General features: G+C 51.1%; 9 protein-coding genes across 9 annotated transcripts; 5 read left to right on the top strand and 4 right to left on the bottom strand.

The window, feature by feature from the left end:
* Positions 1-144: 144 nt before the first annotated feature.
* On the top strand, positions 145-1,147 carry N7519_005422 (3' exoribonuclease family protein; the record flags this gene model as incomplete). The annotated part of the gene is made up of 2 exons (XM_057292198.1): positions 145-280; positions 336-1,147. 2 exons carry the CDS (start codon positions 145-147, stop codon positions 1,145-1,147), a joined length of 948 nt encoding a protein of 315 aa, XP_057147009.1.
* A 2,451-nt stretch (positions 1,148-3,598) lies between these two features.
* N7519_005421 (uncharacterized protein) lies at positions 3,599-5,725 on the top strand (the record flags this gene model as incomplete). The annotated part of the gene is made up of 1 exon (XM_057292197.1): positions 3,599-5,725. One exon carries the CDS (start codon positions 3,599-3,601, stop codon positions 5,723-5,725), a length of 2,127 nt encoding a protein of 708 aa, XP_057147008.1.
* Positions 5,726-6,777: 1,052 nt separating this feature from the next.
* Positions 6,778-8,806, bottom strand: N7519_005420 (proline--tRNA ligase; the record flags this gene model as incomplete). The annotated part of the gene is made up of 6 exons (XM_057292196.1): positions 6,778-6,788; positions 6,858-7,240; positions 7,303-7,917; positions 7,970-8,030; positions 8,083-8,213; positions 8,277-8,806. 6 exons carry the CDS (start codon positions 8,804-8,806, stop codon positions 6,778-6,780), a joined length of 1,731 nt encoding a protein of 576 aa, XP_057147007.1.
* A 184-nt stretch (positions 8,807-8,990) lies between these two features.
* N7519_005419 (chaperonin-containing T-complex alpha subunit TCP1) lies at positions 8,991-11,034 on the top strand (the record flags this gene model as incomplete). Its single annotated transcript, XM_057292195.1, has 6 exons — positions 8,991-9,079; positions 9,141-9,188; positions 9,248-9,333; positions 9,388-9,492; positions 9,556-10,590; positions 10,651-11,034. Exons 1-6 carry the CDS (start codon positions 9,037-9,039, stop codon positions 11,032-11,034), a joined length of 1,701 nt encoding a protein of 566 aa, XP_057147006.1. The 5' UTR covers positions 8,991-9,036.
* Positions 11,035-11,211: 177 nt separating this feature from the next.
* On the bottom strand, positions 11,212-12,291 carry N7519_005418 (uncharacterized protein; the record flags this gene model as incomplete). The annotated part of the gene is made up of 2 exons (XM_057292194.1): positions 11,212-12,187; positions 12,251-12,291. The coding sequence occupies 2 exons, from the start codon at positions 12,289-12,291 to the stop codon at positions 11,212-11,214; spliced, it is 1,017 nt and encodes a 338-aa protein (XP_057147005.1).
* A 398-nt stretch (positions 12,292-12,689) lies between these two features.
* N7519_005417 (uncharacterized protein) lies at positions 12,690-14,920 on the bottom strand (the record flags this gene model as incomplete). Its single annotated transcript, XM_057292193.1, has 3 exons — positions 12,690-14,086; positions 14,137-14,250; positions 14,302-14,920. The coding sequence occupies 3 exons, from the start codon at positions 14,918-14,920 to the stop codon at positions 12,690-12,692; spliced, it is 2,130 nt and encodes a 709-aa protein (XP_057147004.1).
* Positions 14,921-16,082: 1,162 nt separating this feature from the next.
* N7519_005416 (putative rRNA biogenesis protein RRP5) lies at positions 16,083-21,601 on the top strand (the record flags this gene model as incomplete). The annotated part of the gene is made up of 3 exons (XM_057292192.1): positions 16,083-16,553; positions 16,601-20,998; positions 21,053-21,601. The coding sequence occupies 3 exons, from the start codon at positions 16,083-16,085 to the stop codon at positions 21,599-21,601; spliced, it is 5,418 nt and encodes a 1,805-aa protein (XP_057147003.1).
* A 561-nt stretch (positions 21,602-22,162) lies between these two features.
* N7519_005415 (uncharacterized protein) lies at positions 22,163-23,294 on the top strand (the record flags this gene model as incomplete). Its single annotated transcript, XM_057292191.1, has 2 exons — positions 22,163-22,167; positions 22,229-23,294. The coding sequence occupies 2 exons, from the start codon at positions 22,163-22,165 to the stop codon at positions 23,292-23,294; spliced, it is 1,071 nt and encodes a 356-aa protein (XP_057147002.1).
* A 603-nt stretch (positions 23,295-23,897) lies between these two features.
* Positions 23,898-25,320, bottom strand: N7519_005414 (urease accessory protein UreD; the record flags this gene model as incomplete). Its single annotated transcript, XM_057292190.1, is given in 3 exon segments — positions 23,898-24,499; positions 24,510-25,066; positions 25,295-25,320. 3 exon segments carry the CDS (start codon positions 25,318-25,320, stop codon positions 23,898-23,900), a joined length of 1,185 nt encoding a protein of 394 aa, XP_057147001.1.
* Positions 25,321-25,747: the final 427 nt, after the last annotated feature.

Below are 25,747 nucleotides of genomic sequence, written 5' to 3'. Positions count from 1 at the left end.
AAAAGTCGAAGAAAAGTCGCCAAAAAGCCAAACGGCGCTAGGCGGTGGGGCCTACAAACAGTGCAAACTCCCAAGATTTCCGTTTCTGGGACTTCGACCATTGCGATCTCTCGACAGCTTCAGTATTGCGCCAAGTCACCTAAAATGGCTGATAGAAGACGTATCAATGGGCCACCTGGTGGCACAAGACCTCCAGTCTTTGCATCCCTCCAAGAATCCTCAACAGGCGTCGCAAACCGCGCCCAGCGCCAGCGCCAACCCACCGAACTACGGAAAATCTGTATGAATCGCCGACAAGCTTTCTTGTTGATCGCAGCTAACCCTCAATGCTCTAGTTCTCAAAACAGGATTGATTCCAACAGCCTCAGGCTCTTCATACCTTGAATTTGAACCATCCGCTTCCCTCGCCGCCGCCCGCTCCAACCCCAAATCTCTGATCCCGCCCTCCTCAGCACTCAAATTGGCTTGCACTGTCCACGGACCAAAGCCGCTCCCCCGCTCTGCTGCGTTCTCACCCAACCTTGTTCTCACCACTCATGTCAAGTACGCACCATTCGCCGCCCGCAAGCGGAAAGGACATATCCGTGATGCCAGCGAGCGTGACCTTGGCGTACATCTAGAGACCGCCCTCCGTGGCGCCATCATTGCCGAGCGCTGGCCCAAGAGTGGTCTGGATATTACTCTTACAATCATTGAAGCAGAGGATGACCGTTGGTGGGGCGATGCTCCCGACTCGCATGATGCATCATGGGGAATGATGAACGTTCTTGCCGGTTGTATCACAGCGGCTTCTGCCGCCATTGCGGATGCTCACATTGACTGTCTTGATCTTGTGTCCGGTGGTGTTGCTGCTCTGGTCTCGGATGACTCAAGTCAGTCGGCATCGTCTGCTCCCCGACTCATGCTTGACATTGACCCGGCGGAACATCGATCGATTCTGTCGGCTTGTGTGGTAGCATACATGCCTGCGCGCGATGAGATTACTGAACTCTGGCTTAAGGGTGATAGCTCAAGGGCGGCTCTTGACAAAAACGATGGGCGCACGGGTCATGAAGCTTTGATTGACGGGGCTGTTGATGCAGCTCGTGGCGCTAATACTGTCTTGGCCGAGGCTGTGAGAGAATCTATCGCTAGGTCTTTTGCCTAAGTCTAAGATAGTCACACCACATAACGAATGAATGAAGTTTACAGGCTCTATCATTGATGTAGCAATAAGCTAGTTTTTTTTTTTAGGTGTTTCTGTTTAAAAATCAATTTGAAGCTGTGTCACAGGACTAGATGATGCCCTAAAAAGCAAGAAGATGTAGCATTTCGCCACAGGTGCGACATCAACACAACTTGGATACAGTTCATGTTGTCTGCCGTGACCACAACCTTCTTCGTATAACTTATCTCTGTTTTCTACATTTGTGCCTTCTTGTGGATCGTCTATTGTCGCAATAGGCCTCCATATTCTTGACGGGGCCCTTGCCGGAGATCCCCCTGGACCACCGGGCTATGCAGAAGGTGGAGAGTGTCTTTGACCAGACCCCTTTACTACCTATAATGCCAAGCCCATAGAATGAATCAATTGATGGCTTTTTCATCCAATATCTCCAGCCATGTACGGAGTATGTACCTCTAAGTGTATTTCGACTACACGTATACAAAAGGGGGCACTACACAAGCTTAACTCAGACTACCAGACAATATATATATATACGACTCCTTTTCATATGACGAGGCAACCTACCTACTCCATCCGTATTACGTAGTATAACTATAGGTAGAGCGGCTTTGACATCCATCCAGTCACGCGACACATATGCCACTACTAGTAGCATCATTCTTAAAGTACTCCGTAGGCTCGGTGGGGTTGCAGACAGATGGCCTAAGCTTTCAACAAGTTCCTACTCGCTTTTATATTGATATTCCGTCAGCATTATGTCTTTCTGCAGGTCTTTTTTTTTCTCGGCGTTGTCCATCGAAGAGATCAAACTATGTACCTAAAGGTGGACTTCATTGCAGTTACTCGTACAGGGTATAATACATACAGTATGGTCGGGGTAGCTACTCTGTGCTCCGTAGATTTGCACATGTTTACGGATAATAGATGTCAAATTGAATTAGACAATGCATTTTTATGTTCTAAAAAAAAGGCCAAGAAAAAAGGGATGGAGTTCAACGTTCGACGGTTAATGGCTCCCCCTTAATCAAGTTACGACGATCTAGTACAAGAGACCCATCGGAATCGAGAAAATGGAATCGGAATCGATCGATCGTGGGACATCGGATCTAAGGAGTTCGCGATGAACAACACACGATGCGTACATGGTACAATTTATTGCACAAAGTACGGAGGACAGACTACGGACAATAGAACTTGAACGAGTCGAGAACTCCACTTGGAGCGTTTTTTTTATTTTATTTTTCGCAAGAACATGAAAGATCGGCTCAATTTGCCCCTGAGAGCGAACAGAGTACGACATACCACTACGTACAACATACTCGGTAGTACCCCGTACTTCGTACGTCCAACAACACACTACGGAAAGGAATCCGAGATCCGCCTCTAACTTTTGCTTTTTCTTTGAATCCCTCCAAATCAGCCTTTCGGATTGCTCCATCCGACTTTAGTATTCAAAAATAATCACAGCCCGGTCCAAAAATGGTGTTCGGTTCGTGTGTCCCCGCTATATAGACGGCTCACGGTCTGGCGATCACCTCGTCGCACCAATGACTGGCTTGCGCGGAAATTGGAAGCTCCATCGTATGCCACAATTCAAGCCCCCAATCCACAATCGCTCTCTCCCGTTCGACATAATTAGGTATTCGAACCTCCCGATGAATCGCTGATTGGCGCACGATCCATAGTGGATGTCTCTGGGAAGTCACCGGAGAAGATTCTCGCCCATCACCCAGCGAGATGGATCCTGTCAAAAAAACTTCACGTGTGGATCATTGCCTCGGATGGGGCAGCTCTCAGGCTCTCAGCCTATTATGCAGCCTAAACGTTTTCTGAGAAGGAAATGTCCACTTGCAGAATCCCATTCTGATGCAGCTCTTGAGCAAGATAGTGTTGGAGAAAAATGTCTCTCAAGACTCGAAAGGGATAGAAAGACTTCGAGCTGCAATTGCCGGGAATTACCGAGACAAATTTCCAAACAAAGAAAAAAGGCATACAACGATTATCCTTAAAATTTTAGCGTTGGAACCGTCACGCCTCATATCTTAGGATGGAGAAGACCGGGTCTTTCCCCCCCTGATCCAGACACAGGACCGGTAGATCTGCACCCTGCTTTGACAGGATAACTACTCCGTACTGGAGCCCTATTCTACTTTTTTCTGGGAACTTTGTGTGTCTTTGACTTGGCTTTCTTTATTTTTCCCTTTCCACTATGATATGATGGTCTTCAATTCCTCGAGCTTGGATGCCATGACATCAACTTGTTCAATCCTTGATGACCGCTGGTCTCGTCGCTCCATTGATCATTAGCTTGACACTATTCTATTTTATATTTCTCCCGTCTACACTACCATTGCCCTTCGTTTTCCAATTGCGCACCGCTTTTGCGCTTGATATCTACTTCAATTCTACTATCTACTTCGAATTTTCAACATGGTTGGACTGAAGAGACTATTCCTGGCGGACAAGGCTTCTCGCCCGGCAACCAGCCTTGGACTCGAGGGCTGTGACATAGATCAACCCTATTTTCACACGGCGGTTGACTCGCCTACACGAAGTCACTTTGAGGGCGGTTTCTCATCCAGAGATTCGCGGTCACTAGATGTGGCTCATCATTTCGATCAGATCGAGAAGCAATTCGAAGATCTACATGATCGACTGGAACGGCCGACATCTTCTCAATCCCAACTACGGCCTCTCAGCTCTCATTTCGCGCCACCCAAACCCCAAAATGGCCGCCATATCGACTTGATGGCTGCTCTATGCTCTACGGAGCACAATCAAGCAACTACCCCGGAACCACTTTCTCCTCCTGCCAGCGCATACAATGAAGATGTTGCGGAACGAAACATGACCCGGTTTCTACGGATTCAATATCGGAATGGACTCGCCAGGTCGGGTATACTTTCGGCCCTATACCAAGAGGATGTGGCCGACAGAAACATTGCGAAATATAGCCGCCCCGATCTCTCTTTGTCTCACTTAAGTTCTCGGTCATCGCCAGCTGCGCCTGGTAGAGTACGGATTCCAGAAAGCCAACGGCGCAAAGCCAGGAAGCGGGATCCAGGGAAGCCTAGCTGGGCATCAGCAGAAAATCTACGGACAAAGCTCTCCCCAGACGATGGCTCGGGCACTTCATCTCCACGATCACAGTCCCACCTTGGAAATTACCTTAGACCCCGGAGATCTGCACCGAGCCTGTCTGCGGACGAAGGCTTTGTCCCTCAAGAAGATGCACCCCCAACTCCTGTCCAGCGCTTGGGTGTTCCTCCTGCCTACAAACAAGGCAAAAGGTGGAGCAACACTCCTCTGCCTGACAGTCCTACAATTCCTACCCCAATGGGTGATAGTGCTGGCGCCGCCGAGGCTCCTTCGGTGCCACGACCACCTGCTACCATAGCTCACACGACACAAAGATCGCTCCCTCCGCCACAGTTATCAGAGCTAAGCTCTAAAAAGAACGCGCGAGGTCTCTCCATCAATACGCAGTTAGCTGCCCAAGGACGCCCAAAGATTGCGCACCGTGCCATCCAGCCGCCAACACCCTCAACCTGCGAATGGAAGCAGGCTCCTAGCATTGCAGAAGTCATGAACAGTCCTCTGCCAGTTCCCAGTCCAATCAGTCCCCCAAAATCATCTTCACGCTTCAAAGCCTCGGACATGATGGACTTTTTCAGCAAGGCTTATACGTCCGCCCAAGGCTCGCACCCAACTTACGAGACGCTGCAGGACGCCATAGTCCGCGAGGTCAATTCCCACGAGGCATTCCGCCGAGTCCCCGTACCTGCCCCAGGGCCTCCATTCACACCCTCGTCAGACCAAGCTGAGTTCAGCAACGATTCCAGACCATCAACCGCACTCCACCGAAGCCTCTCAGCGAAGAACCGCCTCATGAGCAAGAACTCGTACAAGCACAAGAGAAACCCCGAAACCCGCCGTAGCATCTCAACCAGCGTCGGCTACGACCGCCTCCTACGAAAAGTCTCCTCCCCAACTCGCCGTCGACACACCGACGCCCCAGCCCCAACCCCAGGTTTCCTGGCCGAATTCCAACCCCACAAAGACCCCATCATCACCCGCCCCGGATCCGGAGAGCCAATCACGTACCTGGACGTGCTGCACGCAAGCAGTGAACAGCGACCTATCTCAACCGGCGGCTGTGCAGGGCCTTCTGTATCCCGCAAACGAGGACAATCGGAATCCACCGGCAACCTCGCCACCATGCCCTGCTCGCCCCCTGATGTGCCTCTTGCCCCCGCGACAGTCTACTGCATGCAAGCTCACTCAGCTCCTTCGAGTAATACCTCGCATGAAGACAGTGACGATGATATCATTCACCTGCCCAACCCGACTCCCCCGCCGCGTGTGCAGATTGAAGGTGTCGACGAGAACAACGTCCGCTATGTCATCGATGCTGCTTCGCCTGATGAGGCGCAGAAACTCATGTACTGGCCGCAGCAGATTCGCCGCGGTGGTTCCTCCAACCACTACGGGAATAGTTTGTCGCCGTTGTCTCGTGCTCGCATGCAGCTTCGTTCGCGCTCGGTTGAGGCTTATTAGGATGGAATCAACGTTCTTTTGGTATGATTCACCAATCCAGGCGGGGATGTTTCTCTTTTGCCGCATGATAACGATGCTCTCATGACTTTCTCCCTCTCTCGCTTTCTTGCTTTCTCCAAAAAAGCCTTCCAGTCCTTTCCACTCATTTTCTCTTGGCCCTGTCGAATCGACCTCCGACATAGCGGCGCTCAATCCTTCTCTCTGTCCAACTCATACACATTGTATCCATATATCCCGTCTATATTAACCCTAGTCTATCTCTCACCATATCTATTTTTCACTTGTCTTGTCTCAGACCCTGCCAACCTCAAACTATTTCCTTCTCTTGTCCTAATACCGTGGTTGCATGATTTGGCCGGAGTTCCTGTCGTGTCAATATTCTTGTCGTTATTATTACCAGTATATTAAAACTCCATAGCGTTTGCTGCATCTATCAACATCCTATTATTCGTTCTACAGATAATTGTCTCTTCCATCATGAATTGAGTCTTTGCCAATTTCAGTTTATTTCAGTTTATCCGCTATCCTGTAAGTACTGTGGTCAATTCATTCTATCATTTTTTTACTGTTTTCCTTTCTGGTACGGAGTATCAACTTTCTGTTTCGCGTTGGGTGTAAAGGCTCAGCGTTTTGCTCTCGGGATTTGGGATCCTCCTGGGCTGATATCTTGTGCTATTTATATATGTGCTATTTACTACTAGTGCGATACTAGTTTACGGGATTGCCGATATCAAAAAAGCCACACAGAGGAATAAACGAAATCATAGAAAAGCAATAATGACATGTCTCATTTTCATAATATCATTGCCACTACCTGCCATTCCCCCCTAAACTCCACATTGACAAGTCAACATATTGAAGGGACGCCTTGGAACCCACAGAAGAAAATGCCATATAGTCTGATACTCCGACTTTTGTTTCACTATGCACTGGAGAGTGTCGCAAAATACAATGCCCTCAATACTCGGTGGTAGCGACCACTGGTGTTTCGGACTGCATGGTAGTTTTGGCGGCAGCAGACGAAAGTCCTGATCTGGATGCAACGTAATAGCTTAATAAGAGCCTGTATTGAGATAGTTAGTGTCTTGCCATGAATTGTAGGGGAGAAAAAACCAGGGGAGTAGAAACTTACGGCCAAACATGCACCACTTCTCAGCAAGACGCTGGCACTTGGGGTTGCAGCAGGGAGTAACGCCTTGCTCAAGACCCTCGGGCTGCTCGAAAGGAATGCACAGAGACTTAGCACCCATGCTGGGGGCCTTAGCATCCTCAGCCTCGCCGGAGTCTTCCTCGGCCTTGCGGGCACTCATGTCCTTGATCTGGTCCTCGCACTCCTCGGTCAAGCAGTGGGGGATAACGCAGATGTTCTTGTTGTTCAGAGCGGGAACAAAGTCATCCCACTTGGTAATCTTGATGCGGTGAGCCTTGAACTGCTCGTTGGCGCGCTTGTACAGGTCAGACTGGATGGTCTCAAGCAACGCAGGAACGCCAGTAGCCAGCTCGGGGATCGGGAGGCTGCCCTTGCCATCCTTGCCGGGATATCACGGCGGGCGGTGGTAACAAAGTGACCGGCTGACTCACCGGGGCCGAACTCAAGGCGCAGAGGCACACCGCGGAGCTCGTACTGGTTGAACTTCCAGCCGGGGGAGTAGCTGCTCTTGTCGCTGTCGGCACGGACGCCGGCAGCAACGAGAACGGCGACGAGACCGTCGACCTCGGCATTGAGCTTCTCGCGCTCCTCTTCGGTAGTCTTGGCTGTGAGACCGACTGGGACAATGATAACCTGGAGCTCCGCCACACGAGGAGGCAGGACGAGACCCTTGTTGTCACTGTGGATCATGACCATGACACCCAGTGAGCGGGTCGACAGACCCCAGGAGTTCTGCCAGACGTGCAGAGGGGGCTTCTTCTCATCGACCGTAGAGGTGGGATCCTCAACGGTGATGCCAAACATCTTACTAAAGTTCTGGCCCAGTCCGTGGGATGTACCACCCTGAATACCACGGCCAGTGGCGGGGATGTAACCTTCGACAGTGGTGGTGTAGTTACCACCGGCGAACTTCTCCTTCTGAGTCTTCTGGCCCTTAACGACAGGCACGGCAAGGAGTTCCTCGTAAATCTTGGCATAGTAGTCAAGGATGCTCAAGACTTCCTCGCGGGCAGCACCTTCAGTCAGGTGAGCGGTGTGACCTCTGCGAATTGTTAGTATGCCATTTTGAACAGAAATAAGAGTCAAAAACCTACTCTTGCCACAGGAACTCTCGTGAACGGAGGAGTGGCTGAGGGTGCTTGAATTCCCATCTCACTACTGACGTTAGCAACATTTCGAGAGTATGGAGAAACAATGGATACCATACCGACTGAGTTCCACTGGTTGAGACGAAGGGGGAGATCACGGTGGCTACGAATCCACTTGGCGTAGTAGGGGTACATCACAGTCTCCGAAGTAGGGCGAATGGCAATCTTCTTCTCGAGGGGGGTCGAGCCACTGGGAGTATATGTCAGTATAGTTCAATTGAAAAAGGCATTATAGGGTTAAGGGACAGCATACGCATGAGTGACCCAGGCGACTTCAGCGGCAAAGCCCTCAATATGGTCCTTCTCCCGCTGCAGGACATCCTCAGACACAAACAGAGGGAAAGAGCAGTTCTTGACACCCATTCCCTTAATCGCTTTGTTGAAGTATTCTTGGATCTCCTCCCAGATGAAGAACAGCGCGGGCTTGAGAATGAAGCAACCCGAGACATCGTAGTAGTCCAGCAAATCACCCTTGGTGAGAACCTGCTGATACCAGCCGGAGAAGTCCTCCTCCTTCGAGACATCAATACCGATCAAAGCGGCACCATCAACCTTCTTCTTAGAAGCTTTCTTGGCCTCTGGCTTGCCGATACCCTTCTCTCCCTTCTTCGAGGCCTGCTTATCAGCCTTATCGGCCTGCATTTTCGCGAGCTTGGCGGCTTTTTTGGCGGCATTCTTTGACTCACCCGCCTTGTCTTCAGCGGGGGGTTGAGTGCGGTCAGGCAGGGTCTGAGGGGCAGCGCCCTCGAAGGCGGGGTTGTCGCTGGGATTCTGGCTAGCCATGTTGAAGAACGAGTGTCTGACTAGACAGTGAAAGGGGAGAAAGGGAAGTCCGGGTCGGATTGCAAGCAAACGAAATCGGGGTATGACTCCCCTCCGTAAAGTGGGATGCGATATCGAAAATTACTAGCACACCGCCTCGGCAGAACTTTTAGTGCCCACAGCAGCCCCCCCAAGCCAGACAGCTCTGCCATCGCACTCGAATAGCTCATATTACATCGTCTGTTTTAATTATGGCAGGCATTTTTGAGGCGCCGCGGAATGCGGATACGCTCTGTTAGTTTTTTTATCTGATCGCCCATCGTTCTCATTGCAATAACTGACCAGTCTCTCACAGTCTTGGGTGGGCAGAAAATCACCGGTGCTGATGTCCGTGAGCAGAATGGTATGTCGAATTATTGATGGTTTTGCCGTTGCTAGGGGTGGGTAGCTGATTCCTTGCAGTTCTGGCGACACAGGCGATCGCCAATGTCATCAAATCCTCCTTCGGTCCGTCCGGTTTGGACAAGATGATGGTGGACGACATAGGGGTATGGAAATGATAAACCCCGCAGAGCTTGAACGCAGCTTCTAACATCTGACAGGATGTGACTGTGACGAACGATGGCGCTACTATTCTGTCTCTTCTTGATATTGAGCACCCTGCGGGCAAGATCCTCGTTGATCTGGCCCAACAACAGGACAAGGAGGTATGGGCATCTACAACAGACACACATCCCAGAAACACACACTGATCATATCAATTTCGATAGGTCGGAGATGGTACTACCTCAGTTGTTCTGATCGCCGCTGAGCTTCTCCGGAGAGGCAACGAGTTGATGAAGAACCGTATACACCCTACCACGATCATCAACGGATACCGAATCGCCCTGCGCGAAGCCGTCAAGTATATGAATGAAAATGTTACGACTAAGGTGGATAGTATCGGAAAGGAGAGCTTGGTCAACATTGCGAAGACTTCCATGTCCAGCAAGATCATCGGTTCTGATTCCGATTTCTTTGCGAACATGTGTGTGGATGCAATGCTGCAGGTGAAGTCCGTGAACCAGAGAGGCGAAGTCAAATACCCAGTCAAGGCCGTGAACTTGCTTAAGGCCCACGGAAAGAGTGGCAACGAGTCCGTACTCGTTGACGGTTACGCGTTGAACTGCACTGTTGCTTCCCAGGCTATGACAACCCACGTGAACGACGCCAAGATCGCCATTCTCGACATGAACCTGCAGAAGGAGCGGATGAAGCTCGGTGTTCAGATTACAGTGGAGGACCCCGATCAATTGGAGAAGATCCGTCAGCGGGAGTCCGGCATTGTTATGGAGCGTGTTGATATGATCCTGAAGTCTGGTGCCAACGTTGTCCTCACGACTAAGGGCATCGACGACATGGTTCTCAAGCTCTTCGTTGAGAAGGGAGCCATGGCAGTCCGTCGCTGCAAGAAGGAGGACCTGCGCCGCATTGCTAGGGCCACCGGTGCTACCATGGTCAGCACCCTCTCTGACCTCAACGGAGATGAGAAATTTGATGCATCAAACCTTGGACACGCGGAGTCGGTCTCGCAAGAGCGTATCTCGGACGACGAGTGCATCCTGATCAAGGGCACCAAGATTCACACTGCAGCTTCCATTATCCTCCGTGGTGCCAACGAGTACAGTTTGGACGAGATGGAGCGTTCTGTTCACGACTCTCTCTGTGCCATCAAGCGCACTTTGGAGAGCGGAAGCATTGTTCCCGGTGGTGGAGCCGTGGAAACCGCACTTCACATCTACCTTGAGGAATTCGCAGTCACAGTTGTAAGTAGTATTGTTCGCTGTTACCTTCTTCTGGATCGGTTTCTAACATTTACATTACAGGGTTCTCGTGAGCAATTGGCTATTGGCGAGTTCGCACAGTCTCTCCTTGTCATCCCTCAGACTCTGGCAGTCAACGCTGCGAAAGATTCATCTGAGCTCGTTGCTCAGCTCCGTGTCCGCCATGCCCTGTCACAGCGTGTGCAGGACGGCGATGCTAACGAGGAGGAGAAGGCCATTGCGAAGAAGAAGACTTACCGTAACTACGGTTTGGATCTGACCAAGGGACGGGTTCACGACACTCTGAAGGCTGGTGTGCTGGAGCCCAGCATGAGCAAGATTAAGCAGCTCAAGAGTGCTGTGGAGGCTTGCATATCCATCATGCGCATTGACACGATCATCAAGCTGGACCCTGAGCAGCCGCAGGATGATGGTCACGGCCACTAAGCCTAAGCTCATTTGACTACCCCAATCCCAAAAAAAAAGGCAGTAATATGATGTGACATAGATGATCAGCAGTAGTAAATTCTCATTTCTGCTGCAACTGCATATGAACCAATTTCTCCCAAAGTAGATACATGAAACTCATAGTCCTAAACAAATAATTCCACTAGTTTATATCCCTCACTGCCGCTTGGCGGCCATCAACTTCCGGTATTCCTCAACGATATTCCTCCGCTCACCAGCCAACTCTTCACGGCGTCTCAAACTCCCAACCGCAGCAGGCACATTGGCAACATCAACCTTGGCCCCACCACGCACCTTAAAGATCTCCCGGGGTTTAACCAACTGAGGTGGCGCCTGGGCAACCTCAAATGGATTCTTCTTCCGCTCCTCGTCACGCTTCTTCAGCTTAGCCCAAGGATCAGGATCATCGTCCCCGCTATCAGGAGCATCCCCATTGGCATTCTTCCCCTTCTTTTTCTTCGCAGCAGCAGCCTTCTTCTTCTTCCCACCAGCCTCAATCTCCCACTCCTTCCACTGCCGCAACTCGACCTCCATCTCATCCTCCCGCTCTTCCCGCTCCTCCTGCTCCTTCTCCCGAAGCTTAGCCTCCTGCTCACGCCACCCTTTCTGCAATCGCAGCAGATGCTTCTCATGCTTCGTGCGCTTGTGCTGCTCCTTGTTCTTGGCATCACTCGTTTTGACCGACTTGGTCATCTGTGACAATGGCATTTCGCGGTCAACACGTGCTACGAACTCGGCCAGCCGCTCGCCAGGCATGATCTTAGGCACTTCGGTCTTCTCCTTGGCGGCGGGTTTGGGTTGCGGTTCCGCTGCCTTCGTGGTCTTCTTCGATGACGCTGTGGCGTCTTCTGTGGCATTGCGCTTGCGCTTGTTTGGGCGCTCGCCCGTCTCTAGTCCTGATGGTGCCCGTCGACCCGTCTGCTTGTATTGCATTAGGTGGCGGAATGCTCTCGGCGTGTCGTCTTCGGTGACATTCTTGGAGCGGTGGGTGGGTGCTTTGTTGACGCTTTGCTTTTGTTCTTTGGCTTGATTCTTGTTGACGAGCTTTTTGCCGTTCTTGCCTAGCTTGGGCTTGTCCAAATCGCGAACTGGAAGTGCTTTTGCGATCTCTGAGGGTGGAAGATCGAAGAGGCTGACGCGAGAGGAAACGTCAGTTTTGGGCTCTGAATAGACCTTATAGAATTCTAATTCTCACGCTTTATCGGCTTCGCCGCGTCTCTTGTGTTTGTGAGGCATTTTGGGTGGTTTTGCTGTGGAAGATTTGAGGATTGGAGTTGTTAGCGGAACTTTTTTTCGAGGTCGGCCTTATCTTATCGCACTATATGGGCGACTCGTGGTCCTCGACGTACTACCCTGGCCATTTCTACTTCACATTCGTCTTTAGGGGTATTAGTTATTGACCCATACTGGAAGACTACATATTACAGTGATTGATCTCGATGATAAAGGGACATGTTTGTTCCAGTCAGATAATACAAATAAGCCCGAAATAAAGGGTATGCTACGCTAATTAATATGCCCTCCCAAACGCCAGTAAAATGCCCACAGGCAAAAAAAAAAGGGAAGAAGAAAAGAGGACATCCAGACACCTCGAGCAATGCAAAGCAGTAAAAAGCACCTGGGACGCCGGGGAATCATTCGTCTTCGTCGTCAATTGAGTCTTTCATATCAGCCCAGCCACACATCCAGCGTTTACCCTCAGTTTCACCATCGTTTCGAAGCTCGCGAGCCTCGGGCCCCTCACGCCAGCATCGAGCGGAGTAGTCGTCACTCACAGAAATGAGTTCGCCAGATGGCGTCCAGGATAGGCCAGTGACCTCTTTCTGATGACCTTCGATGAGAGGAGTACCTGATTGGTGAATTGGGATGGTATCTTCGAGACGGCCGGACAAGCCGATTCCAGAGTTGGTGCGACGAAGTCCTGAGCGGGTGGTAAAAAGGGAAGTCCTGCTAGGCAGGGATTCGGCTGGAGATTTCACTGGGGATCTGAGGTACCGTTCATCGGTAGGGAAAAGAATGGGGCAGTGGTCACTGCTTCCCGTAGCCAGCATCTCCGGATGATCGTGGCTTGCTTTGCGCACTGCCAATTTGACATAGAATGAGGAAATTTGGAGGCGAGGGTGACGGAAACCATATAAAGGCCCAAGACCGTCTTTGTCGGAGCCTCCAGTCCTTCGTGGACGGTTATTGTTGAGCGAAAGTTCAGGTGCATGTCCGAGAATCAAGTGTGATGTCGAATATGCGTAAACAGTGTTATCTCGACAAAGTGTGTATAAGCGGGAGCCATCTCCTCCAAACGCCATGGATGTCAGGCCAAAGCGTCGATACTTCACATGGCTTTCTGGCTCTTGTGTTGTAGATAGGGGGATGACGGGTCGGCCACGGCGATTATTATGCGCTGTTCGCAAGTCCCAGAGTCTGACACTAGCGCTAGCCTCAGAGGCCGTAACAAAAAGATTTTCGCGGCCAGGCGAGAGAAACGCGAGGGAAGTAACGGTGATGTCGGTGCGGCCAATTGGTGGCGCTTCATTCTTGTCCATGGTTGATTTATGAGAGGTTGTGTATGCATGGGCACCTTCAATGGTATTTAGAACATGTGGGTATAGCATCTTTGGGGGTGCAGTAGTGGCGGCGTTTTCGGTTTCGGATTCTAGGGAGCATTGGACTTGCAACGCAGGCCGTTCAAACCCTTTGCAGCGGAGATCCCAAATATTGACATTTCCATCCCGACTACAAGTAGCAAGAACCTTATTGTTAGATGCCGGTTGGAATTGAACACGCTTAACGGAGGATGAGTGATTCGATAAACAGTGGATGGGTCGTTGTGTTGTCATATCAATAATAAGAGATGTCTGGTCGCCAGATGCAGTAGCCAGTAGCATGTCATCCGATGAGAACTCGAGGTCCATGATCGAATTCATGTGTGGACGGAACCCAAGATATGCGTGAGCGAAACCAGGATCCTCGTCAATCGATGAATCCAAGAGCCGAATTCCACCCTCTTCGTCGCCCACTGCAACAAGAGAATTTGCTTCAACTTGTCAGCATGGATAGAGATCACTCAAGTAAAACATGACTTACTGTTGCATGAAGCATTACAGAATGGGAGGGCCATTGAACCTTCCGATCCATAGCTAGCACACATGTGTCGGTCCCGCGGTTGCGAATAGAAGTTTGAAGTTAGATCTTGCCAGCCTAAAGAGAAGGTTAGGGGTGTACAAGTAAACAATGGGGTTGAATACCGACCAGCGCCAGAGTTAGATCGTAGAGTTACTTTATTTGCACGAGCCCCGGCCACAGTTCGCATAAACAATGCACCAGATGATTGCAATGCCTGGGAGCGGCGCACAGGGGCCACGGGGGCATTTCGCTTGGGTGGACTTGGTGGCGCCAATGCATTAAGGCGGATGTCGATGTTTGGAAGCTTAATATCTTGTTCCACGTCATGCGTCGGAGACCGGACACGAACTCTCTTCAGAGGCGAGGATTGCGGGGAGACGACCGACGAGAATGAGTTCTTTCTTTTCCTGCTCGGGGTGCGAATAAAGTCTTCCGGCAAGCCATCGTGAGGACTCCTGGTGCTGCCAGCTTTGGAGGTTCTCGAAAAGGCTGGCCCCAGACGATTCACCGCGGGCGATGTCAAGGCCCGTAAGGCCTGCCGGCTGGTTGAAGGCGTGGTAGAAGTATCCGCACTTGGTAGTAAAGAGCGCGGGGTAAAGAATCGACGAAATGACCGGGGCGTTACAGTGGGTGGCTTTCTGGGTCTGCGAGTATCGGAAGCAATAGACGGCGGGGATGAGGGTGGCTCTGGAGGAGGAAGGACAGGCTCTGACCGGGGTACCTCCGGGATATTGGAGATGTCCATTGTGTGTTTAACAAAAAAAAAGCAGAAAGAAAATAAAAAAAGGCTATGGATGCATTGATGGCTGGAAGATTCGAGGCTAAAAGGGATCGGAGATGAATCGGGCAAGTTGGATCTTTTTTTCGTGTCGCGACGTGACGCGATCGTGCTAAGGCAACTAAGGCATTTTACCCCCTCCACCCTTTCAATGTCGGACTCCTTCAATCCAAATTATTCCTCCTTTCTGGTTGTCTACTGCAAGTTGGCTTAGTCTAATCCCTGGGCTCAATTGTTTTGGTTTTCGTACCAAAACGCGTATAAACACTACATGTAAACATCTGGACGATCTTGATGTCAACACTCCTCAATTCCAGACAACAATTACATTCATTGCTAAAGATGACCATTTCATGGAACATCGGAACATCGGTATCTCCCCTGGCTTAAATATTGGAATGCCCTTCATGCCATTGAGCGAGCAGCCCAACAATCATGGTGCATACAACCTTCCAAGGCTGGAACATATAGGATTAGACATCGCATCACGTAACCTAGATGTATAAGGGAAATACAAGACTACCAGGAACAATTACATAGTACATGTATCCTATCGAACTATATCGCAAATTGGAAAATACCAATCAGTTTGTCAACTTGTTAGCCCTACGGATCCTATACTCGATACGGAGTACGAATGCCTTAGATAGGACTGATGATTCGTGATCTTGTGGGCCAATTTCAAACACAGTTTCAATACTCCCGAGGTCCATATACCCCGTTAGTTTGGTTCAGTCAGCTATAGTAATCCATGGATAGTCTTCAAGTTCTCTAGAAAGCTTAATACCGCATTGTGGTCTCAATTTGGTGGAAACTTGACCCGGATCAGTCTAAAAATGACATACCAAGATACAAAGGTCCTATCCTCATGGATGTAATCTTGGTAGGATATCAATAAAAAACCTTGTCTTTGTTTCTTCATACATGTAGACTTTAACCGAATTATAAGGAAAGTCGGGATTTCAGGGCATTTGTCCTTAGGATTCAGGCATAAACTTGCTGACTAACGACCCCATCTCTTTACACCGCTTAGAATGTTCTGCCGTGCCCGCGGAATTTTTTTTATCTTTTCTTTTGAGGAATTAGACCGCAATCTGCAACTGCACGATTCGGTTTTGCCAATTTAAGGATGGCGCCAATCAAGCGCAAGGGCAATGCCCCCGAAGAAAATACTGCCCGCCAGCCCCAAAAGCGTGCTAAAGTTGGAGCGGAGGAGGCCAAGAAAGACCATAAGAAGTCGAACGATGCCACCACATCCACCGCTGGGAAAGCTTCAGAACTTTCTGTGCTGCGCGATGACGAGCCTTCGTTCCCTCGTGGTGGCGCAAGTGTTCTGACACCATTGGAGCGCAAGCAAATTCAGATTCAAGCCAACCGAGATGTTTTGTTCGAGCAGAAGGAATCCGGAAACAAGAAATCAGCCCAGAAGACACCTTCCAACGAATTCGCCGAGGAAAGCGACGACGATGTTGAAATGGAAGACGAAGAGACTACTACGACTACAAAGAAGCCACGCAAGAAGAAGTCAAAGAGCAAGAAGACCGCGGACAAGGGAACTGATGACAAGCAAGATGTCCGCATCGAGGGCCTTAGCTTCAAGGTACGTACAGGACAAGTTTTCATATTGCATCACTCTAACAATTGCAGCGTATTGTACCCGGAGCCATGATCCTGGGTCAGGTCTCGAGTATCAACGCCCACGACATCGGCCTTTCGCTACCCAACAACCTTACCGGCTACGTCCCTCTCACATCCGTTTCGAAGGGCCTCGAAGACAGACTTGAGAAGTTGTTGAACGACGAAGGTGAAGATGATGATGCCGAGGATAGCTCCGACGACGAGTCCTTTGACTTGAAGGATCATTTCTATTTGGGTCAATACCTGCGGGCATTTGTTGTGTCTACTGGCAGCAACCCCGATGACCCCAAGGCAAAGAGCAAGAAGCGAATTGAGCTTTCTGTCGACCCTAGACAAACAAACACTGGCTTCTCGAAGTCCGATCTTGTTGTGAACTCAGCTGTCCAAGCGTCCGTTGTCAGTGTGGAAGATCACGGTGTGGTTATGGATCTTGGCATTGAAGGTTCAGAACTGAAGGGCTTCATGTCCTCCAAGGAGACAGACCCCAGTGTGGATTATTCTAGCATCAAAGAAGGCTCCGTTTTCCTTTGCATGGTCACTGGTCAGAATCCCAGTGGTAATGTCATCAAGCTGTCCTCCAACTTCCAAACATCCGCCTCGATCAAGAAGTCCAACTACCTCAGCTCGGCGCCTACTATCAACACTTTCCTCCCCGGTACCGCCGCAGAAATTCTTCTCACAGAAGTCACATCGAACGGAATGATCGGAAAGATTATGGGTATGCTCGACGCAACTGTTGACCTGGTTCAGTCTAGCATCAACGGCAAGGTTGACTTGGAGAAGAAGTACAAGATTGGCGCAAAGATCAAGGGTCGTATTATTTCGACTTTCCCTGCTGCTGAGCCTCTCAAGGTCGGCTTTTCTCTGCTCGATCATGTTCTCAAGCTCTCTTCCGAGGCTCGCGGTCCCGGTTCTTCTGATGATGCACCTGCTATTTCCGCAATCATTCCTGAGGTCAAAGTCGTGAAGGTTGATCAGGGTCTGGGCGTGTATGCTCGGATTGGAGAAACAAAACATATGGGCTTTGTTCACATGTCGAGACTTTCTGATGGCAAGGTCGAAACAGTCGATGAAAGCTCTGGAGCTTTCCAGCTGGACGCTGTTCACGAGGCAAGAGTCATTGGGTATAACTCGATCGATAACCTCTACATTCTCTCATTTGAGAAGAGCGTTATTGAGCAGCCGTTCCTTCGCGTCGAGGATGTGAATGTGGGTGCTATTGTTAAAGGAAAGGTTGAGAAACTTCTGATCGGTCCCGAAGGTATGAATGGATTGATTGTCAACCTGGCGGATGGAATCACCGGTCTTGTTCCCTCTATGCACTTTGCGGATACCATGCTTCAATTCCCAGAGAAGAAGTTCCGCGAGGGTCAGAAGCTTTCGCTGAGAATTCTCTCTGTGAACCTCGAAAAACGCCAAATTCGTTTGACCCTGAAGAAGAGCTTGCTGAACAGCGAGTCTACTATCTGGAAAGACTATAAAGATATCACTCCTTCGGCCCAGTCTCCTGGTACCATTGTCAGCCTTCAGAGCCATGGTGCAGTTGTGCAGTTCTACGGCGAGGTCCGTGGTTTCCTTCCTGTCTCTGAGATGAGTGAAGCCTACATTCAGGATCCGGCCCAGCACTTCAGACTAGGCCAGGTTGTCAACGTTCATGCTTTGAGCGTGGATGTATCCCTTGGAAGACTTGCTGTCTCGTGCAAGGACCCCTCGACATTTACCGAGAAGTATCGTGAGGCCTTTGAAAACCTTCATCCCGGCCACCTTGTTTCTGGAACCGTATTCGAGAAATCTAATGATGATGTGCTTCTCAAGCTTGACGAGTCTGGCCTCGTCGCTCGTCTCGACGCTGAACAACTCATTGACGGCTCCGCATCGAAGCAAAGTTCGATGTTGTCTAAGCTCCGCGTCGGACAGAAGCTGAACGATCTTTTGGTCCTCGACATCCAGCGCGCTCACCGTCTTATCAAGGTTAGTAGCAGGGCCAGCTTGAAGAAGGCTGCCAAGCAGAAGAACATTCCGGCCCAGTTCGAGGAAGTCCATGAGGGCTCCCTTGTCACAGGATTCGTCCGCAACATCACACCCGACGGAGTCTTTGTTGAGTTCCTCGGCGGCCTCACTGGCTTGCTTCCCAAGCGTCTTATCGAAGATGCCAACCTCAAGCAGCCTCACTACGGGCTGACAAAGGCGCAAACGATTGTTGTCAATGTGCAGTCTGTGGATCAGGAATTCAAGCGCTTCATTCTGAGTATGAAGCCCGTTCAGGCTAGCCAGGCCGCTCCCAAGAAAGCGGTCAAGCAAACTGACGAAACCGTTGCCAACCCCGTCGATGACAACATCAAGAGCATGTCCGATTTCACCTTCGGCAGAGTAGTTGAGTGCAAGGTCGTCTCCATCAAGGCAACCCAGGTCAATGTCCAGCTCGCGGATAACATCCAGGGTCGCATTGATGTGTCCGAAGTATTCGACGACTGGAAAGACATCAAGGATCGCAAGCAGCCGTTGCGATTCTTCAAGGCCAAGCAGATTCTCTCCGCCAGAATCCTTGGTATTCACGATGCCCGCAACCACAAGTTCCTCCCCATCAGTCACCGCACTGGAAAGTACCCTGTTTTCGAGCTCTCTCTCAAGCCAAGCTACATCAAGGCCGCCAACCCTGCCCCTCTTAACATGGAACAGGTTCAAGTCGGCTCCTCTTGGGTAGGCTTCGTCAACAATGTCGCTGATGACTGCCTCTGGGTCAACCTGTCTCCCAACGTCCGCGGCAGACTGCGCTTCATGGATGCATCTGATGACCTGTCCCTGTTGACTGATATGGAGAAGAACTTCCCTATCGGCTCTGCTTTGAAGGTCCAGGTCACCGCCGTTGACGCCGAGAAGGGTCACCTCAACCTCTCTGCCAAGCAAGGATATGACAAGCTTGCATTTGGAGATATCTCCGTTGGCATGATCTTGCCGGGTCGTGTTACCAAGGTCACTGAGCGCCAGCTTATTATGCAGCTCGGCGAGTCACTCGTTGGCGCGGTCAACCTGACCGACCTCGCAGATGACTACTCCAAGGCCAACCCCACCGTGCACAACAAGAACGAGGTCCTCCGAGCATGCGTTATTGCCGTTGACAAGTCCAGCAAGAAGATTGCCTTGTCGCTGCGCCCCTCCAAGGTCATGAGCTCCTCTCTGCCCGTGCAGGACCGTGAGATCTCTTCGCTCAAGGAGGTCAAGCCCAACGACATCATTCGCGGCTTCGTCCGACGAGTCACCGATTCCGGTCTCTTCGTGGCAGTCAGTCACGACATCACAGCCTACGTTCGCGTGTCGGACCTTTCCGATTCGTATCTCAAGGAATGGAAGGACTCCTTCCAGCCTGATCAGCTCGTCAAGGGCAAGGTCACGTTCGTTGACGCCGAACAAGGCAAGCTGCAGCTGAGCTTGAAGGAGTCTGTTCTGGACCCCAACTTCAAGGCTCCCATCACTCTCAAGGATCTCAAGGAGGGCCAGATTGTGACCGGCAAGGTTCGCAAGGTTGAAGAGTTCGGTGCTTTCATTGTCATTGACGGGTCGTCAAACATCAGCGGTCTCTGCCACCGCAGTGAGATGGCTGACAAGCGCGTCGAAGATGCTCGCAAATTGTACGACGAAGGCGATGCTGTTAAGGCCAAGATCATTAAGATCGACCTTGATTCGAAGAAGATCTCGTTCTCACTCAAGGCTTCTCACTTCCAAGATGAAGAGGAAGACGACAGCGAGGATGAGGACAGCATGAGCATTGACGGTCTTGGCGGTGTCGAACTCGGCGAACATGACAGCGAAGATGACGATGACGATGACGACGATGAGTCCATGGGAGGTGTTGATGTGGAGGATGACAGCGAGGAGGAAGAATCCGAGGACGACGATGAAGAGGTCCCGATTCAGAAGCCCAGCAAGACCGGAGGTCTCGGTGCGAGCGGCTTCGACTGGAGCGGCACCGCCCAGACCGACGCCGCCGAGCGCTCCGACAGCGAAGATGAGGGCTCCAAAAAGAAGAAGAAGAACCGTAAGGCCGAGATCCAGGTGGACCGAACCGGTGACTTGGACGCCAATGGCCCTCAGTCCGTTGCCGACTTCGAGCGACTCCTTCTCGGTGAGCCCGACTCCTCGCTGCTGTGGTTGCAGTACATGGCCTTCCAGCTGGAGCTGGGTGAGATTGAGAAGGCTCGCGCTATTGCTGAGCGTGCTTTGCGCACTATCACCATGGGCCAGGATGCTGAGAAGCTGAACATCTGGGTTGCGCTACTGAACATGGAGAACACCTACGGTGACGACGACAGTCTCGAGGAGGTCTTCAAGCGTGCCTGCCAGTACAACGAGCCCCAAGAGATCTACGAGCGGATGATCAGTATTTACATCCAATCCGGCAAGAACCAGGTATGTGCAGTTTATCGTGAATCTTACTTTCTACAGATGCTAACAATTTCACAGAAAGCAAGTGATCTCTTCTACGCGGCTCTCAAGAAGAAGATTTCCTCCCAGTCCCCCAAGTTCTTCTACAACTACGCCAGCTTCCTCTTCGACACCATGGCCTCCCCCGACCGCGCTCGGGCTCTGCTCCCCCGCGCCCTTCAGTCCCTCCCTGCCCACACCCACGTTGAGACGACCTCCAAGTTCGCCCAGCTCGAGTTCCGCTCCGCTAACGGAGACGTTGAGCGCGGTCGTACCGTCTTCGAGGGTCTCCTGTCCTCATTCCCTAAGCGTATTGACTTGTGGAATGTGCTCCTGGACCTTGAGATCAAGGTCGGCGATGCGGAGCAAGTGCGCCGTCTGTTCGAGCGCGTCCTTGGCCTACAGAGTTCCAAGAAGGGTCCCGTTACCGTGGACGCTAGCAAGAAGGTCAAGCCTAAGCAAGCCCGCTTCCTGTTTAAGAAGTGGCTTTCCTTCGAGGAGGGTCTGGCTGCTGCTAATGGAGACGAGAAGATGGTTGAGGAGGTCAAGGCACGGGCTGTTACCTATGTCAAGTCTCTTCAGGAGTAAATCTATAAAAAAGTGTGTTCATCTGAACCTATGGGTGTTTCGGGGGTTTGCATTTGTGAATTTATGTACTTGTATATAGAAAGCGATTCAGGAAATATCTTTTTTTGTTCTGTTCAAGTCTCTCGATCAATCAGCATCGCCAATCCCGCACGTGTATGTACCAAAGTTCGTCATGGAGATGTAACCCAACTTTGCCTTGACAGTACCACGGAATCACCACTTATCATTTTTAGAGATAGGTACCTAGGTATAGGTTTACTTTCCTTTTCTTTTTATCTTCACTTTGATTTCGGAATAATGAACTCTTTCCCTTCCCAGAGCTCAGTATCGAGTCTTCATTTCGATCCATACAGAGACTCACTAGATACAGAACATCCGAAGCTCAATGTGCATGACTCCGTTGAGCGGGGGTATCCGGCCCGCTCATGGAGTCAAGTGTGGACGGCCTTGACTTGGTCTTCAACTTCTCCCGGGCTGTCAGGAGACCCGTCTAAGCGCCAGCGATCTTGTCGATCGCGATACTTATATGGTCTACGGCGTGCAATTATCGGAATATTCATCATGCTGTGAGTTTTAAGAACTACACATGTCAATGAGGAAGACTCACTGACCTATCACCGATAACAGAGGCATCATCCAATTCATCTCCATCGCCTGTGGTATCGTCCTCTCATTCTTCCCGGATGAATACGACCGCGCAGTTCATAATTGGCTATCCAGTGCCGACAACGCCACCACCGTAGACAAAACGCGCTGGCCCACCGATATCTCGCGCGATATCGTCCCTGTTGGCTGCCACTCCCATAACGATTACTGGCGCCGGGTGCCACTGTACTCCGCACTGCAAGCGGGATGCATAGGCGTCGAAGCCGACGTCTGGCTTTTCGACAACGAGCTCTACGTCGGTCACACCACATCGTCGCTAACAGAGCACCTAACCCTGCAATCCATGTACATTAACCCGCTAGTAACCATCCTCGAGCGCCAGAACCCAACCACCAAATTCAACCAGGGGGGCGACAGCCCTGCGCATGGAGTCTTCGACACAGACCCGGCTCAGACTCTAATCCTCCTCATCGACTTCAAAACCGCAGGCCCTGCAACCTGGGACGCCGTCACGAAGCAACTCGCTCCGCTCCGTGACCGGGGCTACCTAACCCACTTCAACGGCGACGAGGTCATACAGGGCCCCGTCACCGTCGTCGGAACGGGAAACACACCCTTCAACCTTGTCATCGCAAACACCACCTACCGCGATATTTTCTTCGACGCCCCGCTCGACAAACTCGTTGAAGCCGAGCAGTCAGGCGACAACCCCCAACTGGACGCAGCCCTCTTCCCAGGCACAGATCTCGGCCAAGGCCAATCTGGCATGCCAACTACCGTTACTGCATCCACATTCAACGCCTCGAACAGCTTCTATGCCTCTGTGTCCTTCAAGAAGTCAATTGGTCATCCCTGGCCCTTCCACTTCACGCAGCGCCAGATGGACCGCATCCGCAGCCAGGTGCGCGTTGCGCACCAGCACGGCTTGAAAGTGCGCTACTGGGCGCTGCCGAGCTGGCCTCGCAGTCTGCGAAATCATATCTGGCGCGTGCTTGCGCAAGAGGGTGTAGATATTCTGAATGTTGATGATTTGGTTGATGCTACTAAGGGAGATTGGAATACGGGGGTCTTCGATTGGTGGCCATGATGGCGCCATGCACTGGTAGGTGGTGGGTATCTTTCTTTCCCCCTTCCTTCTCGCTCTTACTTTTGATGAAATATTGGGTCATGGACTGGATTGGACTGGTGTTGGGTTACTTGTCTGATTTATGATACCTCGCCTCTTTCTTTGGCCTTATTGCTTTATTTTGCTTGATAGACTACTTGCTTCATATTTCATTGGTGCTATACATCCAATATCAGAATGTCTACATATGCAGCTTCCGGTTACTGATACTGATACTACTTTGATAACAAAAGAGACAGAAGAGGCAATAGTGTGGATTAAAATAATTCTTCAGTTCAAATTCACACAATCATAGTTTGGTCTCTTCGTATCCAGCGGAGCGGTAATGTTATTCCTCGATCTGGAATGTGTTCCCCAATGCCCTTGATAGCCGATATCCAGCATTGACGCCATAATGCTTCCAGTAAAATCAGATCAAAATCACATATATAAACCAAAGAAGAAAGGACACGGTCCCAAAACAAGATTAAAAGACCGAATAGTGCACCAAAAGGCTCTCGACCAGCGGGTAGCCCCCTTAACACGAACAAAACACACCGAACATAGCCCGTGGGACGTTGGATCTCATAGACAGCAGAGCGCCTCTTCACCGAACTCGCGGATAACACTACCCTCTTCCCGAATCAGTCCACCAAGCCAGTGCTTCGCAGTCTCAAAGTCCTTAGCACCGAACTTGACAAGTACGAAACCGGCGCGCACCCGGGCCGCCGTCCACGTAACATCACCCTTATAACTAAGCGAAGGCTCGGGCACGGACGGCGCATGGTCCGACCAATTGCGGCTGCCGATGCGAGGCTGCGACTGGAACTGCTTCAGCATGAACGAACCAAGAGCTTCGAACACAGGTCCGGAGAGGATAAGTGTGCCGACGACGCCGTGCGGGCGCGTGCGCTCCGCGATGATATTCAGCGGGGTTAGGCCGGCTGGTGCCTGTGGCGGCAGGTCGACGGGGTTCTCTAGGCCGGTATGGGTGGTGCTGTAGGATGTGTTTTCGTTTTCGATCTCGTCTTCGTCGGACATCGTGTCTTCCAGGTCTCCGGATTCATCGTCCAGGATTACCGAGTCGCGGAGGAGGAGTCGGCGTTTGCCTTTGTCGTCTTCGGCCCAGACTTCGTTGCGGCCGCGCCAGAACTGGAAGTTCCAGTCCTCGCCGCGCGAGGTGCGGCCTTGCGTTACCCAGTCTCAGGACGCAGAGGCTGCTTCGATCGGTGCCTTTTGCCGTGGCGTCTACGGTGAAGGTTTGGACTTGGGCGTAGCGGCTATGTTGGAAGGGGACGGAGGGGTCTGGGAGGTAGCAGAGGGCTGCTTGGCGGCCGATGTTGACGTCTAGGGATTGCTGGCTCATGTCGGAGAGGTGGTCGTTTGCGGGCATTTGATCGCGGTGCCCTTTGATTACATTTGGGGCTGTGCCGCTGTTGTTTGGGGTTGTTTTGAAGATCTTGGTGCTACCTTGTGGTGTTGTTACCACCATTCGCGTCCTGGGCTCGAGCGTGATGGATACTTCGATGTGGTCCCCCGGCAGGAGCCCGCCGCCGTAGGTGAGGAGGTAGAGGTGGACAGGATTGGAGGGACATGTGTCTGAGAGGGCGGAGGAATCTGGGGATGGGACGAAGCCGCCGGTGCGCGGGACCAGTTTCAATGGGTATTTGTAGGTGAGGGTTGTGAGGGTGGGATTGTTTGGTGGGAGGAGAGAGAGAGACGACTTTGCCCTGTCCTGGCTTCGCAATGGAAGACTGAAAGGGCGAGGGAATGGGCATTGCTGGTTGTCGCATCGTGATGGATGTGAGGGTTTGAGAAGGCGAACAAGTAGAAGGTGTGGCGGGCTAGTAGGTTTAGAGGTATGAAGAAGGAACACAAGAAGAAACTCTGTAGTATAATGTTTATATTGAGCAATGAAGCCAGGCCATGATATAGTTCGAATAGTTCGAGGGGCGAGTTGATATATAAAATGGGAGAATGACGATTCCTTAGTCAGAGATCTCCACATTCCGACTTGTCAAGCGGGGGATATTCTCAAACCACCTGGCTTTTGCTTGGCTCCCTAAATGAGGACGGAACATAATTAGGAGACGAAATAACTGGCAGAGAATGACGGGATGAGGTTTCTATGACAAAGAGTATCTCCGCACTGGTGTTAGACTGGCGTTAGACCTGAAGGGGTTGGGAGGGTTACCTCTTGGCAATGCACTTTTTATGTCATTTGCCCAGCTGATCTGCACGGCTTATTTAATTATAGTCTGACAGTCGTCGGACAGTCTGGGCATTGAAAGGAGATCATGAGACTATATTGCTATATATCCATAGTAAAGCAGCTAGTGTGACAGTATATCCGACTCTAGCTCAATTGCCGAATAGAAATAAACATATAGCGCTGGAGGTGGGCTTGGATTATACCTATTTCCCCCTATACTGCT

Source organism: Penicillium mononematosum (genome assembly GCF_028829835.1).
Source record: "Penicillium mononematosum strain IBT 11891 chromosome Unknown utg000003l:1.0-8172316.0:1.0-8177699.0, whole genome shotgun sequence".
Classification (NCBI taxonomy): Eukaryota; Fungi; Ascomycota; class Eurotiomycetes; order Eurotiales; family Aspergillaceae; genus Penicillium; species Penicillium mononematosum.
The sequence above is the reverse complement of the archived record's forward strand: the minus strand, read 5'-3'. Positions and strand labels throughout refer to the sequence as shown.